Source organism: Oxyura jamaicensis, chromosome 2 (genome assembly GCF_011077185.1).
Source record: "Oxyura jamaicensis isolate SHBP4307 breed ruddy duck chromosome 2, BPBGC_Ojam_1.0, whole genome shotgun sequence".
Lineage (NCBI taxonomy): Eukaryota > Metazoa > Chordata > Aves > Anseriformes > Anatidae > Oxyura > Oxyura jamaicensis.
This window is the reverse complement of record NC_048894.1, coordinates 66,107,194-66,125,846: the sequence shown is the minus strand read 5'-3', so window position 1 is coordinate 66,125,846 and position 18,653 is coordinate 66,107,194. Positions and strand designations below refer to the sequence as shown.

The window sequence follows — 18,653 nt, the reverse complement described above, 5'->3', positions numbered from 1 at the left end:
GTTATTTCTTTTAAATGCAGGGATGCAAGTGCTTTTTTAATGTATCTATGCACATACATATATATGGTTTCTTCTAGAAACACAGGAGTCTTGCAGCAACAGATGGAACTGCTGTGAAGGAAGTGTGGCTCCTTTCTAGGAAGTGTAATTAGATATAGGCTGCATGTATCTCATTCATACTATTAATGAGAACCACCGGAATGTCATTGCATTCAGTGAACTCAAAGTGTGGAGTTATCTTGGTATTGATGCTTATTTCCTCTTGCCATCTAGTGTACAGAGTAAGAAATACAGGAAAAAAGCCAGGCTAAGTTAACAAAAGTAGTATCACAGAAAATGTGAAAGAAAAGGTATTTCATTTTTCACCTCTGATAATGTGCACTGCTACTTCGATATTAAAGTTTCACCTAGTTAAAAAAAGGAACCAACACTCAGGACAGGTTTCCAGAAGGCCTCATGATTTTACAGGCACATCAAGATTCAAAAGGTAACTAAAAACTACAGTATACTTATGGGGAAAAAAAAAATCAAAACCAGTCAAATCAAGGAGCAAAGCAAGTAGTCACCAAATCAGGTATACAGCTTTAGAAGGGAATTGCTGAAATGTTTAATCATCAGTTACTACTATTAGAGTCTGTATCTAGATAACAGGGCTGCCTCATTTTCTTCCCTAGCCTGAAATAGTAAACACTACAGTCTGAAGTTTTCTTCCATTCTTCACTTTTCCATATGAAAACAAGCACACCAATGTGAATAAAAAAACACTAATAGGAATAAAAAGAAGGTATTTACTGTGTTTCTGGGAATATTCACTTGAAGTTGCCACAATATGCAGGAGGGTGCATCCATCTCTGTCTTGCTGGTTTATCGTATCCCTCAAGTCTGGCCTCTGAGTCAATAACCACCTGAAAACAGTGTTCCTTCCTCAAATAAGGAAAAAAACATTTGTTATAAGTAGTAGACATAACAGAAGTAGATAGTTTTTTGTTGTTTTGTTTTTTACACCTCCCCCCACCGTAAAGTGGAAAGATGCACCTGTATGAAACATTTTCTCAAGCATTGTGAATAAGAGGCAAGAATACATAAAAGAAATCATGGTAAGAGCCAGCTGCATTATCGGATACATGATGCTCCATTCTCACTGACTCGCATCATGTACCGCTCAGGAAGACTCATGACCTTAGCACATACAGAAATTATTGCTCCACACTGAGGTGACAGGAAGAAATACCTTATTTTCAAAGCTGACACGTTTAGGTTTTGAAAGGCCCATATCAAGCACTCTTACACTCCAAACCACAAAAGAGAACATCCATATTAGATTTGTATCGCTATCAAGCACAGATGAACAGGAAGAGTTTAGAACTTTTTAAGAATGTATTTCATTGATACATGCAAGGTCACACCAATATGATCTGATCTCATTAGATTTACTTTTAAAAAAATAGAAACTGTCAGTTCTCTGAAGACAACATTTGATTTTAGCAGTGGATGTAACTTACTTGCTTTGATACATAGTCTGATAACAGCATGAAGAGGATAAACTCCAATGGTTTCTACTTTTGCCCCAAGGGAAATTAGCCATTTGACTAATTCTGGTATGTCTTGTATCCTCCCATCATATCCATAGGACTCAAGAGTCTGATTAAGAGAACAAATTATTTTACATACCCAGAACACAGTGTTTTTCCAAGTCATATTACCACTTTTTTAAAGACAGGGAATAGGTGGAACAGTAACAACCATACCATATCCATTGTAAAAATCAAGCATTTATTAAATACATAACAGTTCCAGTAGAAGCTCAAAACAAGTATGTTCCTCCTATGACCTGTTCATGAATTTTGAAAGAATCTTGTCATGCTCTGAAAAGCACTGAAACTGAAGTCTATTTTATAATAGCTATTTCTAAATTTCTTTGGTATAGTTGATAGTAACTTTCTGCCTCACTGTACCTGTTTTAACTAGGTATTGTACTTTTTCAGCTCACATGAGGCCACTTATGCAAACAGTTACCCTAAAGCAAGAAAAGACTGAAGAAATACATGAAACTGGAAAAAAGGAGCAATTGTCTGAGAGAAGGAGGTATAGGGAATTCAGGTAACATCTCCATATATGGGTCAGGAGCTCCATGGATGGAAACCAGGACAAGGCACTGACTGCTCTCTCATCCATCTCAGGAAGCATCTAGACATTGATATCATTAAGATAGTAATTATGATTGCTCACATAAAGAAAAGGTGTTAAGCCTTTAGGAAAAGGATTTTAGGCCAGATCCCTAGAAGGTGATCTGATAGAAGTATGGATTTTACAGGAAAATTTATACACCAAGATCAAGAGCACAGACTGAGCAGAAGGCAGCTGAATCAAAAAAAAAAAAAAGGTGTTTCTGCAAGGACTTAATGAACATGAAGCAAGCAAGGGGGGAAGTGATACAGGAACTCTGGAGGTAGGCAGAAGAAGCTCAGAGGGGAATTGAGACAATATGCCAAAAGGATCTGGATATGAGGGGGTGATCAAAAACAGTATTGAGACAATTTCTCCATTTGTGCCAGTTATTTTTTAACTAGCAGGCTTCACATATCCACAAATAAGTCTAACACCTCATGCCAAATTTTGACCGCAGGAATTACTGTCTGTGCAGTCACAAAATCAAAATGCAACAAATTACAGGGAATATTTAGTGGTAGCATGGAAGGTCCAGCTCTCAGAAAGCCACATTTTCCTCTAATTTTTGCAAAAGAGGAGTAGTTCTGTAAACAAGTAAACAAGTTCTGTAAACAATCTGTAAACAAGTAAGTGTATTGTGCAGCCTATTGTTAATGTGTTCTAAAGCTCCAAAACAAAAACTATAGTGTGGAAAGAAATCTCATACTTCAGCATAAAGCCTAATGAAGTTTCTCTGTGCATGTTTAACCATAACATTTAAATGTAGGTGACAACCAGTAAAACTCTAGTTAACTAACTTACACAAATAAATGGAAGAATAAAACAAGACAACTTGACATAGGAATGTTTAATGGGATGCATAAAGAGCTTTACCTCAATTGCCATTGAAACAGGACAGGCATCCACTGCATGAAAGCAGACACATACTCTGAGCACTGTCTTTACAAACTTTGCATTTTACTGCTACATACACCATCTGCTCCTGCACACACACACAAGGCAGGCACAGCCAGCAGCAACAGTCAGAAGATGCATAAGCATGACAGTTTCTGACAGCTGGAAGGTTCTCTTTCAATACTACCCCTTCCCCCCCTACATAACAACAGAAAGCTTTGGAGGTTTCCCAAACATCACAGAACAAAAGGAATCACAACAAAAAGTAAAGCAAGAAAGATGGAATTCCACTGCCTGCAGATGTCATCACCTCAGCAAAATGCATTAGGAGTCTACTTTGTCTATGAGGACTTGTCCCTGTCTTGACCAGGTTCCCTAAATCACCTGGAAAGTGTCGAAGCCTTCAGCAAGACAGTTCAGCAGTTCCTGCCTGCGTCTAAAGCAGTGTACCAAAAATCTGCAGCACCAAGGAAAAAGAAAATTCCAACAGTACCAAGCTCAATCTCCTGTAATCATACTCAGCATCATGAAGTGGGCCAGAGACAGGCTGTCAAAGCATGATAATACTCTATCCCAGGAATACTGTAAGCTATCCTGGTTGGAAAACATACCAACTTAACAGATGTTAAACATTTTTTCTACTTTAAATGTAGTGTCAGGTTCCAGGTCTGACATGAATAGCTTGGCGTATTTGAGAGGAAGATGTCTTGTGATTAAAGGAAATATTAAATTACCTAGAGAAGCTATACAAATTAAGGATTTTTTTAATGATCAAATGAAAAGAAACAAAAGATGATTTAATATAATCAATTCCACATATTTTCCATTTTATTTTCCTTTCTTCTGTTTCACAAGCCTTGCCCACAAGATGGAAAATCTTTCACTTGAGAGAAAGAAGAGACAAGAAAAAGTTACTTTACCTCAAAGAGACTTTTCAGTGATAACTGGTTGACTCTGAGATCGGTGGGTAATTCATTCTTCTTGGACAACAATAATAGAAAAGACTAGAAAAAAAATGTGATCTTATAAGCGCATTTAGAAACTTTATTTTTCACTGCCTCACTGGATGTCATAGGAGAACAAAACAAGGGCCACCAACGTTTCAGATTTTTCTTCATTTATCAAATGAATTAATGTAATATACGTATTAATACAATATTGTGGACTGTGGGAAGCTATGATAAATGAAAATTTAATCAGAAATAGAAACTACATAGAAAGGTCAGGCCCTAAAAGTCTCTCCAGTATAGTTTTGGTAAAAACCCTTTTCAAGAAGGGTGAGAAAGTTGACCTTGGTAATTACAGGCCTGTCAGACTCACTTCACTGCCTGGTCAAATTAAGGAAAAGATTATTCTGGGAGTTATTGAAAAATACCTGAAGGACAATGAGGTCATTGGTCACATACTACACGGGCTCATGACAGAAGAGTTTAACTAGATTAATTTCCTTTTATGACAAGCTTACTCAACTAACTTCCCTTGGTCAACTAGATGATGTAATCTTTTTGGATTTCAGCAAAGCTTTCAATACTATCTTTAGACAAAATGCCCAGCATACAGCTAGACAAGAAAATATGATGGATGTACAATTGGCTGACAGGTTTGGCTCAGAGGGTTATAGTAAGTGGGGTTACATCAGGCCAGCAGCCAGTCATTAGTGGGGATCCCCAGGGCTCTATTTTAGGAGCAGTTCTCTTCAATGTTTTAATTAGTGATCTGCATGCAGTACTAAACGCATACTAAGCAAACTTGCAGATGATACTAAATTAAAAGGAGCTGCTGACTTCCCTGAAGGTAGAGAGGCCTTGCAGAGAGATCTTCACAAGTTAGAGGACTAGGCAATTACCAACAATGTGAAGTTTATCAAGTGCTGAACTCTGCACCTGGGACAGGGGAGCCCTTTCTGTATGGGGGACAAGAAGCTTGAGAACAACCCTGTGGAAAGGGATTGGAGGGTTTTGGTCAATAGCAAGCTGAATGAGTCAGTGCTGACACTTCTGTCTGCCAGCACATAATACCCTGGGGTACATCAAGTACAGCACCACTAACTGGTTGAAGGAGGTGACCGCCCCACTCTGATCTGTGCTGGTGTGGCCTCACCTCAAGTACTGAGTGCAGTTTTGGGCACCACAATGTAAGATAGGCATAAAATGATTAGAGAGTGTCCAAAGAAGGGCTACAAATATGGTGAAGGGTCTAGAGGGCAAGATGTATGAGGAACAGCTAAAGTCAATTGGACTGTTCCGCTTGGAGAAGACCAGACTGAGGGGAGGCCTCATGGTGGCCTACAGCTCCCTCACGAGGAGAGCAGAGGTGCAGGCACTGAGCTCTGCTCTCTGGGAACAGCAACAGGACCCAAGGGAACGGCATGGAGCTGGGACAGGGGAGGGTCAGGCTGGGTGTTAGGAAAAGGTTCTGCACTGAGAAATGGTTGGGCATTGCAACAGGCTCCCCAGGGAAGCAGTCACAGCATTGAGCCTGCTGGAGTTCGAGAAACATTTGGACAATGCTCTCAGACATAGGGTTTGATTTTGAGGTGGTCCTGCATAGAGTCAGGAGTTGGACTTGATAATCCTTGTGGGTCCTGCCAATTTGGAATATTCTATAATTCTATGCTGTGATTTTGTTTGGAGCTATAACAACCTCCTGAACAGAAAGGAAGACACTGCCATGCAACATTTTGCCCTTTTTTAGCTAAGTTTCCCCAGCATGCCCAACCATGGCTGCTGGGCCCTGCTGTGTCGTGTCTGCAGTCAGAGCTAGCTGGAATTGACTGTGTCTGGCACAGGACAGTCCCAGGCTTGTCTCATCACAGAAGCCCAGCAGCCCCCTGACAGTACCTCACCAACACCCCATAATTGTTATGACGATCCATTTTTCATACAGACTTCCATAATGGTTGAGGTTGGAAGGGACCTCTGAAGGATCATCTAGAGCACATTGCGCAGGATAGCATCCAGGCAGGTTTTGAATACCTCTAGAGAAAGAGACTCCACAACCTCTCTGGGCAACTTGTGCCAGTGCTCTGTCACCCTCACATTAAAGAAAAGCCCTCTCATATTCAGCCAGAATTACCTGTACTTTAGTCTGTGTCCCTTGCCTCTCATCCCCTCACTAGGCACAACTAAAAAGAGACTGGCCACATCCTCTTGAGATGGTCATCACAAGACAATAGGACTAGAATTATCCTTCTGATTTTCTTAAATATTCTGGCTTTGTTTAACAACTGTATACTTTCACTGAGATGCTCTATTTCTAGGTCTTCCATAGGCAGCTTCAAAAATCCATCTAGCCACACAGAAGGGCACCACTAATAAACATATATTTCTCCCCTCAATGTCTTCCAAGAGGAAACACCCCTAGATAGCACCATTACATAGACAACAGCAAGAGACAAGCAGGATCCTCAGTTAATTTATCATTTTGAGAAATTAATTTCAGAAATTTAGCACTAGGAGTATTTCTGAAGTCTAAAAAAATGAAGGTATTTGAATGAGGAAATACTTCAAAATTCAAAAGGAAAAAAGTAACAAGTAACAAAAGCTTACCCTGAACAGGTACCAAATGAGTGCCTATTGCACAGCAATATGTGACACTTGTTTTCACAGGGACAAACTTACCTGCCACTTTCCTTTCTGGGCCAATTTTTCCATCACTGCTTGCCAAATCAGCACATTAAACTTTGCACTGAAAATATAATCATATGCAGGGTGAAAAGTTGGTGGAAAGACTCGTTCATCTGCAAGAAGAAGCATTTATGAAAATGCTTTTAGTATACACAGCACTTTTAAAGTTGCTGTCTCTAACTTAGTTCACTGCACAGGGACAGTTTTAGTACTGATTAATGCCCAGGAGAATGCCAATAGGGAACACAAATCTGACTTTTAACACTACATCCCTTGACCACTCAACTGAAATGGTGCCCTGTTACCAGCAGCTGGTCTTCATTAAACACTGAAAAAAATAAACCCTGCCCTCAAGAAACACCCCTAAGTTCCACAACATTGTAAACTTCATGGTGATTTTGCCACTAGGGGATGCTACTAAGCTAATCAACATCCTTAATATGGGGCTGAGCTCAGGTGAATGCAGTACAGGCACAACACAACCTTTTGGCACACCGCCAGGTTCCATTAGACAAAACTAACAAACCAAACAAAAAAGCAAACAAGAAGAAACTGAGGAGAGAAGTTTAAGAGAGAAGGGAGACATACAGCAAACATTACTTGAAAAAAAGCACATAATGGAACAGAAAGGTCAAATTCTGTCTTCCCATTGGTGCCCTTTATTAGCTGAGGGACAGTCCCCCACAGGAATACACTACACTATGAGCTTAAATTTCAGCTGAGTATCTTCTAATTATTTTCAAATCTACTTAGCTAAAAGGAAATCGGAGTGGTATGCAGAAGAATAAAACAAACAAAAAAAAAATCACTAAAGCCTTAGAGGTCTGGAGCTCTGAATACCCAGCCTTGGCTCCCTGGCTCTGAATTTTAACCTTTTCTGACTGCTCTATAACTGATGTCTTCATGCAAGTTAACATATTTCCCTGCACAATGATTTGGAATCATCAGTATTTGCCGTATGCAAATGTAACAAGTTTATTACATCCTTTTAATTAGGCTATTCAACATATTCATAATCACCAAGCAGACCTGTGGTGCTGAAGGCCAAATAAGTGATCTTAGCAAGGATGCTCTACAAAGGACTTATGTTGTCCCCGTCACTATTGAAAAGCTCTTAGAAAGATTAAGCTTTTAACCAGAGCTTACCATTAACACTTGTGAATATTCCTGCTATAAAATCAGCAACCTGAGATCGATCTACAGAAGCATTCAGAAGTATCAAACCCTTATGAAACATAGAAATTGCCTCAAAAGAGTTTGACAACATGATCAATGAGTGGCCAGCTCTGTAATAAGCCTGAGGGGAAAAAAAAAAAGAAAACCACACTGTTAGGAAAATAGTCAGATTTTGGTCACATTAGATCAAGAATGTTTAGAAGAAAATTATCTTTTTCTTCTAAACTCATTAATTGCTCTATAAAGTGGCATGGCTTCTCACAAACATATCCAAAAAATGCAATCAAATCCCTTGTAATTCACAACGTGCTATTGATGTCAGTGCAAATACTATGAAAAACCAGTAAAGATAGAGTAATAGAAAGGTTGGAAAATAAAGGATGAGAAGATATACTGTTAGCAATTATGGACTTTTTTTGTTGGGATCCAGAAAGAACCAGTAAGCAAAAAGAGAGCTGCCTCATTTTATTAGAGGTATTACATCAATAATTCTGATGTTCACATGGCAGAGCCAGACGCTGATTCTATGATTTTATACTGTATTTGCTTAGCACATCTTAAAAAGAAAAGAAACAGATATTGACACTTGTTATAAATGTGAGGCAGGCAAAAAACAGACAGCTTAAACATCTGAATACCTTAACATACTCTGGATTCCAGCGTAAGCTTTCAAAGGCTGAAAACATTGCTTCTCTCCATTTACCAAGATTGTACAAGGCAGTTGATTTGTTACAGTATAACACAGCTATGTCCTCAGAACACCTGAAAATAAGTTACCAGCATAACTGCTTATTCAATTAAAGAAGGATGCAAGATACTTTACAGATAGCAACAAGAAAAAAAAAACATCACCCACCTAACAAAATTAGAGGGGAAAAAAACAGAGCTGTAGAAAGTAAAGATCATTTGAACATCAGCTATGAAATCTCTTAGTGACATTCTAAATGATATTTTAGTGATATCCTGGTTCCTTTTGAAGCAGAAGACCAACCCACTGGAATACCACAGTATGAGCTGAATTCAATGATCCTTGTATGCACCTTCCAACATGGTATATTCTATGTTTCTACAAGGATTTAGAGACAGTTTAGACCACGTAGATATGTCTAGATACTCTGTTAAGTTTGTGGCCAAGAATAGGAGAAAACAGACATATGAAAGGTAGAACAAATGCTATATACAGTTAGATCCACCAAAATACAAAAGCTATCTTATGTATCAGAAGTTGATAAAGTTAACAAAACTATTTACATTTATGCAAGTTGACAAAATAAGTGTATTTTGGAGAACAGAATATACTAGAATACATGCATTTGAATGCAAGAGAGTTTCTGGAAACAGCTGCCCAAAACTTACAGAACTACAGACCACAGGGTACTGGGAAGCCTGAAAAGCCTGTCTCATCTGTACTTAAACAGTATGCAGCATGGTGCTACATCCTCCACATTATTTTTATCTATTAACATGCACGCAAGAAAGTTGTTTCAACTTCAGACATGTTCAGAGTGCACTCCTGCATGTGAGTAAATCCTGCTAAAGCAACCTACAGCAAAGAGAAGCCCAGGAGCATACCCTATGAGAAGACAAAGTATTGCTGCTTGCAAAGTGGAGACGGCTTCCTCAGCTCTGTCCTTGCTTGGTCCCACTCCCCCCATACAGTCTAGGCTGTGTTTTACCACTCTTAGTCTAAGGACAAACAGTCGAACTGGCTGGTGTTACATAGGGTAAACATCAGTGCTAATACACAGCAGCAATGAATATTTAATAGTTAACAATAGTCAGTTATTAAACCACTAATAATGTTAGCAACTGATGTTTACTGATGACCACAAGCACTTACCATTTGGAAAGAAATAGCCAGAGAGTTCTTTGGATAAGAAGTTTGAACAGATCTTACAATACTAAGAAACTCCAAATAACAAAGTAACCTGCATGAATTGTTTTAAAAAATACCTGATGACCCATGGACATGACCAGTACCTGGCAGAACCACAGCAACATTAATCCATTGTCAGCTTCAGAACAGAAGTAATTTAACACAAACCAACGTGGTTATGGAAAATTAGAGTTTTAATTATACTAATTTATAATTAGCATTTATATAAAAGCATTCAGATTAAGGTTGCTAACTTATCTCCCACATACACATCAAGAACAACTCCTCTTCAATTATAAAACTGCATACCAAAGAGTGTGACAAAAATTCAAGAACGTCAAGTGTCAGGGAAAGAAACAGTTCTCAGTTAATTGTAGTACTGCACCTAATGGTTCACACCTGGTAATCGAAGAATACTTACAGAATCCATTGCCTTATCTGAATAAGCATATGCAGAGCTTGATCATACTTTCTGATGGCCAAAGAGTAACTTCCATTTTTAAAATCCTCATTCCCAGCTTTTTTCATAAACTGTGCATATTGCATGGCATCCATGCTAATTGTGAGAGAGGAAAAAAAATAAAATTAAACAGCATTGATTTGAGACACTTCTGTTCCCAAAATCTAGTTAAACTTTTGCCTTTGGTATTGCATATTTAAAGGGGAGGACAAAAAACTATTTTTTCTTTGCAGTTGGAATAAAACGCATCTCATGTGCTCACTTCATCTTTGCTGTTGATACCTCAATTTCCCAGATATTTTTTTAATCAACCTCAGGCAACCAAATATCACTGGAACACATTTTTTCCCTTTTTCTTTTTTTTGAGTCTTGCACTCTTTTTTTAAATTAAGATTCTAATTATTTAAATGTGTAAATATACATTACATGCTGGAAGAAGAATTTGAGATAGAGTTCATATATTTGAGAAACACATGAAGCTACGTAAGTCATACACTTTTTATTTATCTCTATGATTTTTCCTTTGTTTGGCCTCTCCAGCTAGAGGTTTAATAATCCAGTCCATGCAAGACTGCTTTGAAACTCAATTACTGCAGAGGTATATTAATAGCGTATGAAGACCTTCAATAAAATTTAAAATAGTTATTAAAATAATCAGAACCTGGAGAAATTAAAGATATGAATAGGCATCAACTGCAACTGACTGAGAAAAAAATTCATAATTAAAACTGTAATATCAGGTTCCTCATAAAAATAATCACATTTTCAAGCAGCTGGGTAAACAAAAAAAAATGGAAAAGTAGCTACATGTATGTTGAGAAAGAGAATGTTAAGAACACAGGTGATAAAATAGAATGCTAAAGCCTTGAATAGAATAATTCTTCACAACTGGATTTTATGTTTAAAAGCCATTTCCATTACCTTTGCATAGCTCTATTAATCTCACAGATCTCAGTATTAGCAAGTAAGATTAAATCCCCAAGAAGGAATGCACAGGTTTAGTTATTATCCAGGTACTAACAGGCGTAGTACAAAACCAGTATCAATCTGTAAGCCACTAACAGAACCTGTAAAATCTCTTCACATAAACCAAGCTAGACATGTCTTCATATATGAGCCTGTAGACAAACCAAAAAATAATACTGACATTTTCTCTACAGCACTCCTCAAGACAAACCTGAAGCATTGCAAATCACTACCGTATCGTTAACACAGAAGTATTAAGAGGCATGCTGAGGCCATCACTGTGCCTCATCTGCATATCTGCTCAGCAGGATGAAATGCACTACACAGAGAGCAGAGAAGCAGCACACACCTTTGAAGAGGCAACAGCAGAAGAACCAGGTACTGTGCCAAAGCTCAGATCAAGATTGCTTCAGGAAAAAGGTCAGTCAGAAGTTAGGTCTTTATTTAAAGAAATAAATGCTCTGTGGTGATGTCTGCAATGCAAACATCACCTTACTAAATTTCCAGGGAAGCAGGAAGAACTGAGGAAAATACACAAACCAAATAATCACCTCATTGTGCAATGCACATACAATATATAGTTTAAAAATACTACTTATTGAGACCACAAGTCAAGTGTATTCATACTATAAGTGGGTCTTTTTTACATTGCATGGAATGAACACCATTGAGGAGAAAAGGAAAATAAAGAGTAACAGTGCAAAGAATAAAAAACAAATGCTAAAAGATGGTTCTATGTTCTATTTTCCTAATTCTGCCAGCTTTTAACTTTTTACTATCAAAAGGCTAAATAAATGATTTTCACCAAGAATAGTACCAAAAAGTTCAATTACCCCAGGGTTTCATCACGTAGGCATAGCAGCCTAAAGGTTGGAAGAGACCTTGAACATCATCTGGTCCAACCATCACCCTACTACCACTATCACCCATTAAACCATGTCCCCAGGCACCAGGTACAACCTTTCCTTAAACACCCCTGGGGACACGCCCACTTCCCTGGGCAACCCGTTCCAATGCCTGACTGCTCTTTTGGAGAAGAATTATCTCCCGATTTCTAACCTAAACCTCCCCTAGCGCAACTTGAGGCCATTCTCTCTAGTCCTATCGCTAGTTACCTGCGAGATGAGGCCAACCCCCAGCTCCCCACACCTTCCTTTCAGGTAGAGAGCAATAAGGTCCCCTTTGGGCCTCCTCCAAAGGAAACAACCCCAGTTCCTTCAGCCGCTCCTCACAGGACTTGTGTTCCAAGCCCTTCACAAGCTTCATAGCCCCTCTCTGGGCACACTCCAGGGCCTTGATGTTCTTGTTGTACTGAGGGGCCCAAGCTGAACACAGTACTTGAGGTGTTGCCTCACCAGAGCAGAGCACAGGGGGACGATCACCTCCCTGGTCTTGCTGGCTAAACTATTCCTGATACAAGCCAGGATACCATTGGCCTTCTTGGCCACCTGGGCACACTGCCGGCTCATGTTCAGGTAAGCATCAACCAACACCCCCAGATCTTTTTCCTCTACACAGCTTTTGAACCACTCTGCCCCAAGCCTGTAACGCTGCATGGGATTGTTGTGGCCAAAGTGCAGGACCTGGCATTTAGCTATGTTGAACCTCATCCCATTGGCCTCTGTTCATCGACCCATCCTGTCCAGGTCCCTCTGCAGGGCCTTCTTATACTCCTATATATCAACATTTCCCCCCAACTTGGTGTCATCCGCAAACTTACTGAGAGTGCACTCAATCCCCTCATCCAAGTCATCAATAAATATATTCAAGAGGATAGGCCCCAACACCAAGGCCTGGGGAACACCACTGGTGACCAGTCATCAGCTGGATGTCACTCCTTTCACCACCACTCTCTTGGCCCAGCCGTCTAGCCGGTTTTTAATCCAGCAAAGCGTGTACCTGTCCAAGCCACTGGCTGCCAGTTTCTCCAGGAGAATACTGTGGGAGACTGTGTCAAAGGCCTTGCTGAAGTCTACGCAGACCACATCCACAGCCTTTCCCTCATTCACTAAGTGAGGGACTTTGTCATAGAAGGAGATCAGGTTCCTCAAGCAGGACTTGCCTTTCATGAACCCGTGCTGACTGAGCCTGATTCCCCCCATCATCCCACACACATTGCATGATTACATTCAAGACTACCTGTTCCATCACCTTTCCTGGGACCAATGTCAGGCTGAAAGGCCTGTAGTTCCTCAGGTCCTCTTTACAACTCTTCTAAGAGATGGGCGTCACATTAGCAAGTCTCCATTCATCCAGGACCCCTTCCTGTTTTTTCATTTTTTATTTTTATTTATTTTTTAAATCATAGTTGAATTTCAAGCCTGTTCTCTCAAGAAAAGCTATGCTTCTCCTTAGGGGTAAGTTGTTTTTTTTTTTTAAACCCAGAATTATATTTATTTGCTTTTCTTTGTAGTCTACTTAAAGTAGAATTAAAAATAAAAAGTATCCAAAAGAAATTTAAAGGATTCTTTCCCCTGCAATAAGACAAAAAGACCCCCAGTTGCAACACACATTTTGGAAGGACTTCTAAAGGTGTCGTGCAATGAGACATTTTGAATCTGAGCGCCCTGTTTCAATTCAGGAGGTGAGATTTCCCCAGCCCCTAACACACGGAACAGCAGGATTTCCAGCAGGTCACAAATTCCTGTGCTTTTCCAACACTGGAGTTTGCCAGCCAAAACCTCAAACCATAGGTCATTTAAATAACCAGGATGTCTGCTGTAGGCTTTAGCAACTACAGCCAATTTCGCAGACCCAAGAGATATACAGGCATGCAAATCTGACATCTAAATTAATTATACAAAAGAATCGCTGTACTGACTAGCACAGCCTGACTTGCTGTTGTCTAACCTTTTCCTGCAGCGTGAACATTTTTAATCCTAAACCAGTATACTAAGTAAGACCTATTACGTTGAAGTCTGTTGAGTAGCCAGCATTAAAAAGAAATCACCTATTACGCTGCTTTCAGTTGGTAGAAAGGTCAAGCATCCATCTGAATGTAACAGATACACACACAGAAAATTACTTGGAAAAACTTTTTGGTCTAGGAGACTCATGACCCAAATCTGAGAACTTGTTCTTCAAATAAAAAAAAAAAAAATCAGACAAGATTACCTACTTGACTTATTTTTACAGCTCCTGAAGCCAACAGCACAACTCTGGCAGCAAAATGAAGCATATCCATTTATACCTGAAGAATTACAACACAAGATTATGCAATTAAGTCAGAAACACTGTACTCCAATTCGTATTGCTGTGTCCTGGTTTTGGCTGGGATAAAATTGTCTTCCCAGTAACTGGTATGGTGCTGTTTTCCAGACTTAGGATGAGAATAATGCTGATAACACACCAGTAACCAGCATGATAACACACCAGTAACCAGTCTTGCAGTTGTTGCAGAGTAGTGCTTGCACAGAGCAAGGAGTTTCAGATTCTGGTGTTGTCCTGCCAGCAAGGAGGACAGAGGTGCACCAGGAGCTGGGAGGGGACACAGCCAGGACAGCTGCCACATACTGCCCACAGTTATGTCCCACACCATACAACAGTGGTGTGCTCAGCAATAAAACTGGGGGTGGCTGCCACTGCTCAGGGAATGGCTGGACATCAGTCAGCAGGTAGTGAAAAATTACACTGCATATCATTTGCTTTGTTTATTCTTTTTGTTGTTTTGTTCCTTTTTTTTTTTCCTCCTTCTCCTCATTCCTGGGTGGGGGAAGGGGATGTAAATGGCTCTGTCATGTTTTGCTGCCTGCTACCTTGAACCACATGTTGCCAGTGGGCAAAATTCCCACATACTTCACATGCTGCCAACTCTTAAGTTATTGTGATGGTTGGAGTCCCAAACTGGTTCAGTCAGACTGCCCTCACAAGCAGGACAATTCCAGGGGGTTACAATTCTACGCTTCGAGTCCCCTTGCTTCAGCTGATAAGCTTGAAAACCTAAATAGAGACTGCCCACAATCCCATTTGTCATTTTTGAAAAACACTATGCTCTGTACACCAGTCATTGATCCCAAGAGGCAAGCTTGTTCAGAACGCATATCTGAGGTTGGCAATACTGAAAATTTCATAAAATTGAGAGCAAACCTGAGCAGCCTGTTTGTTTCATCTGTGTCCAGTTTATGTACTTTAATAGAGAAACAACATAAAGCCTCCATAAGCCCCCTCCTCTCCCTTTTTACTGCTGAGCCTGATGTGGTATGGCATAGTATCTCTTTCAGGTCACCTGCTTTCTTGTGTCCCCTCCCAAACTCTTGCACACGTCCAGTCTATTGGCTGGGAAGGAGCAGAGTGAGAAATAAAGATGGCCTTGAGGCTGTGCAAACACTGCTCAGCAAGAGCTAAAACATCAGTTGGTTATCAGAATTGTTTTGGTCACAAATCTAAAACACAGCATCATACCAGCTGCTGCAAAGAAAATTAACTCCATCCCAACAAGACCCAGGATAACTGCTTGTTCACAGAGGAGTGAAGGTTGTTACATAGCCAGACTTTTAATTGTTGATACTGTAAGCTAAGCTGTAAGGCTTATGGCATTACCCATGTGGCATTACCCAGTGGTAGAATAACAGTTTTATTCTTGAGGCACAGTAGCTTTCCATAATGGAAGCAAGAACTGAAGTAATGCTATCTGAGGAGTTGTGCATCTGAATTAAAGTAGTGGTAAAAAAAATATATATATCCTTCCTTTTCCAGGAAACCCAGCTTCTAAAGACTGTGCATTCCTCTTTCTTAGTAAGCAGAGGAATAAATGATCCTTACTCTTCCCACCCTAACCTAACAGGCAGACACTACCAACTGGCAACAGGCAGGGAGGAAAAAAAAAAAAGCCCAGCAGTTAAGCAAACAAGCTAAATACACGTGATCAGCATTCAGGTAATTCATGTTTACTCAACATGCAGCCTTGGGGCTCGCACTAGCTCTTGTCCAACAAAAGCAGGCTGACTGTAAGAGCATAGTGCCACCATGAAGGCATTCCCATGTCACACTTTACTGCCACGTGCCCACCACCACCACCTGTCCAGATGGCCCCACTATCACCCAGATAAAGGCTGCCACACGCAGGTCTTTCTGAATGACATGTACACTATGTCCTGGTATAGATGTATGCACCAAGCCAGGGCATAGCACAGGACAAAACACTTCTTGCTCAGGGACCCAGTTTCACACCAGATCCCACACACAAACACTGCACCTGTGGTTGAGAAGTCAGCTGTGAGACTTCTCACCTCTGTGGTTCTGCTTTCAAAAAACACACAAAGCAGCTGAAAAGATGAAACATCTGACTGTGCTCAAGCTGAGCTTTCCCCTGGAAACCAGCACAGCAGTAAAGTGCTGGCTGCACGGTACAGGCGTGGTCAGAAACAAGACATCATAATTGACATTCAGCACAATTACCAGGATATGATTAGCACAGCAGCCTCAATGCTCTGCTAATATCTCAAATGGTATGTACAATGCAGATAAGGAGGAGATGTAGAGTCTGGGTGAAACAAGCAGAGCAAGTGTAATACAAGTACTAGGAGACTCCTGCTGTGACCCAGGGCCCTGCTCTGGGCAGGGTCCACCCAAATAACCTCCTCAGGTCCTCCTTCTCCAGATAACCATTGTGCACTGGTTTCTATTTACACAAACTGTTATAAAGCAATTATTACTCATAACGACACCCAGCTGCCTGACACCCCCAACCCCTCACACACCAAATGCACAGAGCTGACCCCACCTAGCAGCCCAGCTCCTCTTCAGAGCATGACCAGTAACAATGTAACAGAAGTGGGACCCAAGCCCAGCCAGTAGTACTGGGTCAGCCCTGTCACCTCACTGCAATCCAAGAAAAACCTCAAGACAAGAATGCCACTAAAATGTTACCAATACATCCTCCAGAGGATGGATCTGTGGTCACCTTGCCCACAGAAAAGGCACTAAGGCCAGGAAGCAACATGGCAAGGCAATTGAAATCATAAGCACATCACAACAAGACAAACTTCCCAGTTCCCATCCCAGGGAAGAAGAGCAGCACACACATACCAGTACAGCAGCAAGTAACCTGCTTGAGACCCTGAGCACTCGCTGTGAAACCAGAGCTTTACACCCATGAGCTGTGCAATAAAAACACTGTTTATAGGCAAGACCTCAATGCATCGCTCATCAATTTGGTGTCACAGGTCCAGAGAAAAGGCCATGATACACCATCCTGGATTTAAGGTGCTATCTCTTAACATCCTTCCTCCTTCCCTTGCAGGCTTAAGTCACGCCCAGCACATGGGGATTAGCTTTCACAGAACCACAGAATTTCTAGGTTGGAAGAGACCTCAAGATCATCGAGTCCAACCTCTAACCTTACACTAACAGTCCCCAGTAAACCATATCCCTAAGCTCTACATCTAAACGTCTTTTGAAGACTTCCAGGGATGGTGACTCCACCACCTCCCTGGGCAGCCTGTTCCAATGCCTCACAACCCTTTCAGTAAAGAAGCTCTTCCTAACATCTAACCTAAAACTCAAGCACCTCGATGTCCTTCTTGTAGCGAGGGGCCCAAAACTGAACACAGTACTCGAGGTGCGGCCTCACCAGAGCCGAGTACAGGGGGAGAGCTAAACCCAGGCGAGCTAAACCCATTCTACTAACCTGAAGCTCATCGCCCGCGAACCAGGTGAGAAACGCAGCAGCTGAGAAAGCTCTTCTTTCCTCGGCAGCGTGTCCAGCCCACTTTTCCGACACAGAAACTGGCGGCAGCCCTGCTTTGCAGGGAGAGGGGAACAGCCCCACTGCTCATTCACCTCCGTGCCCGAGAAGCCCGTCTCACATAGCGGCGCGCACCCACCCCCTTCTAAACGCAACGGCTCCGCCCACGGCCCCGCCCGCCCGCGTCACCCGGCTCAGGCCTAGAGAGGTCCATCCCCCTCCCCCTCACCCCCTCCCCTCATCGTGCAGCCCCCTGTTGTGCAGCACTTTCAAGGCCTGATCACCCTCTCAGTGAGGAAATCATTCCTGACACCCAGTCCAAAGCCCACTGGTGCAGCTCGGGGCTGTCACCTCGCGTCCTGTCCCTTGTCACCTGAGCAAGGAGAGCAACACACTGCTCCTGGGTGCGGCCTCCTGTCAGGCAGCTGTGGAGAGCGGGGAGCTCTACCCTCAGCCTCCTCCCCTCGAGGCCGAGAAGCCCCAGGGCCCCCAGCCGCTCCTCACACCTCTTCTATTCTCATCTCCGCACAACCCAAATCTTGTCGGGGGGGGGGGGCGACACTGAGCACAGTACTCAAGGTGCAGCCTCACCAGAGATCAGTCAATAATTCACTTTCCCATGTAACCAAGTGTCACAACTTGCACACAAATTTCTCACGTACATCTCCAATTTCACAGAAGTTACCCATCCAGTGGCTGGAGAGCATGCCTAACGCTACCCTCAGCACAGGCATTCCCTGCTGAATGCATCAAAATAAGCCACTCCTTAAATAACACTACATCCACAGCTGCTGTTTCAGA

The 18,653-nt window shown here is 41.5% G+C and overlaps 1 protein-coding gene across 1 annotated transcript in view; it reads right to left on the bottom strand.

Annotated features, from left to right (window-relative positions):
* The window catches only part of TRANK1 (tetratricopeptide repeat and ankyrin repeat containing 1), a 43,857-nt gene extending 25,922 nt beyond the window's left edge, over positions 1-17,935 (bottom strand). Inside the window, exons 1-8 of the mRNA XM_035318656.1 lie at positions 17,796-17,935; positions 10,163-10,297; positions 8,504-8,627; positions 7,836-7,986; positions 6,684-6,802; positions 3,984-4,067; positions 1,503-1,641; positions 793-924 (exon numbers count right to left, since the gene is read on the bottom strand). Coding sequence (XP_035174547.1) covers positions 793-924; positions 1,503-1,641; positions 3,984-4,067; positions 6,684-6,802; positions 7,836-7,986; positions 8,504-8,627; positions 10,163-10,297; positions 17,796-17,806 — 895 coding nt within the window. The 5' untranslated portion in view covers positions 17,807-17,935. The remainder of the gene's footprint in view (positions 1-792; positions 925-1,502; positions 1,642-3,983; positions 4,068-6,683; positions 6,803-7,835; positions 7,987-8,503; positions 8,628-10,162; positions 10,298-17,795) is intronic.
* Positions 17,936-18,653: the final 718 nt, after the last annotated feature.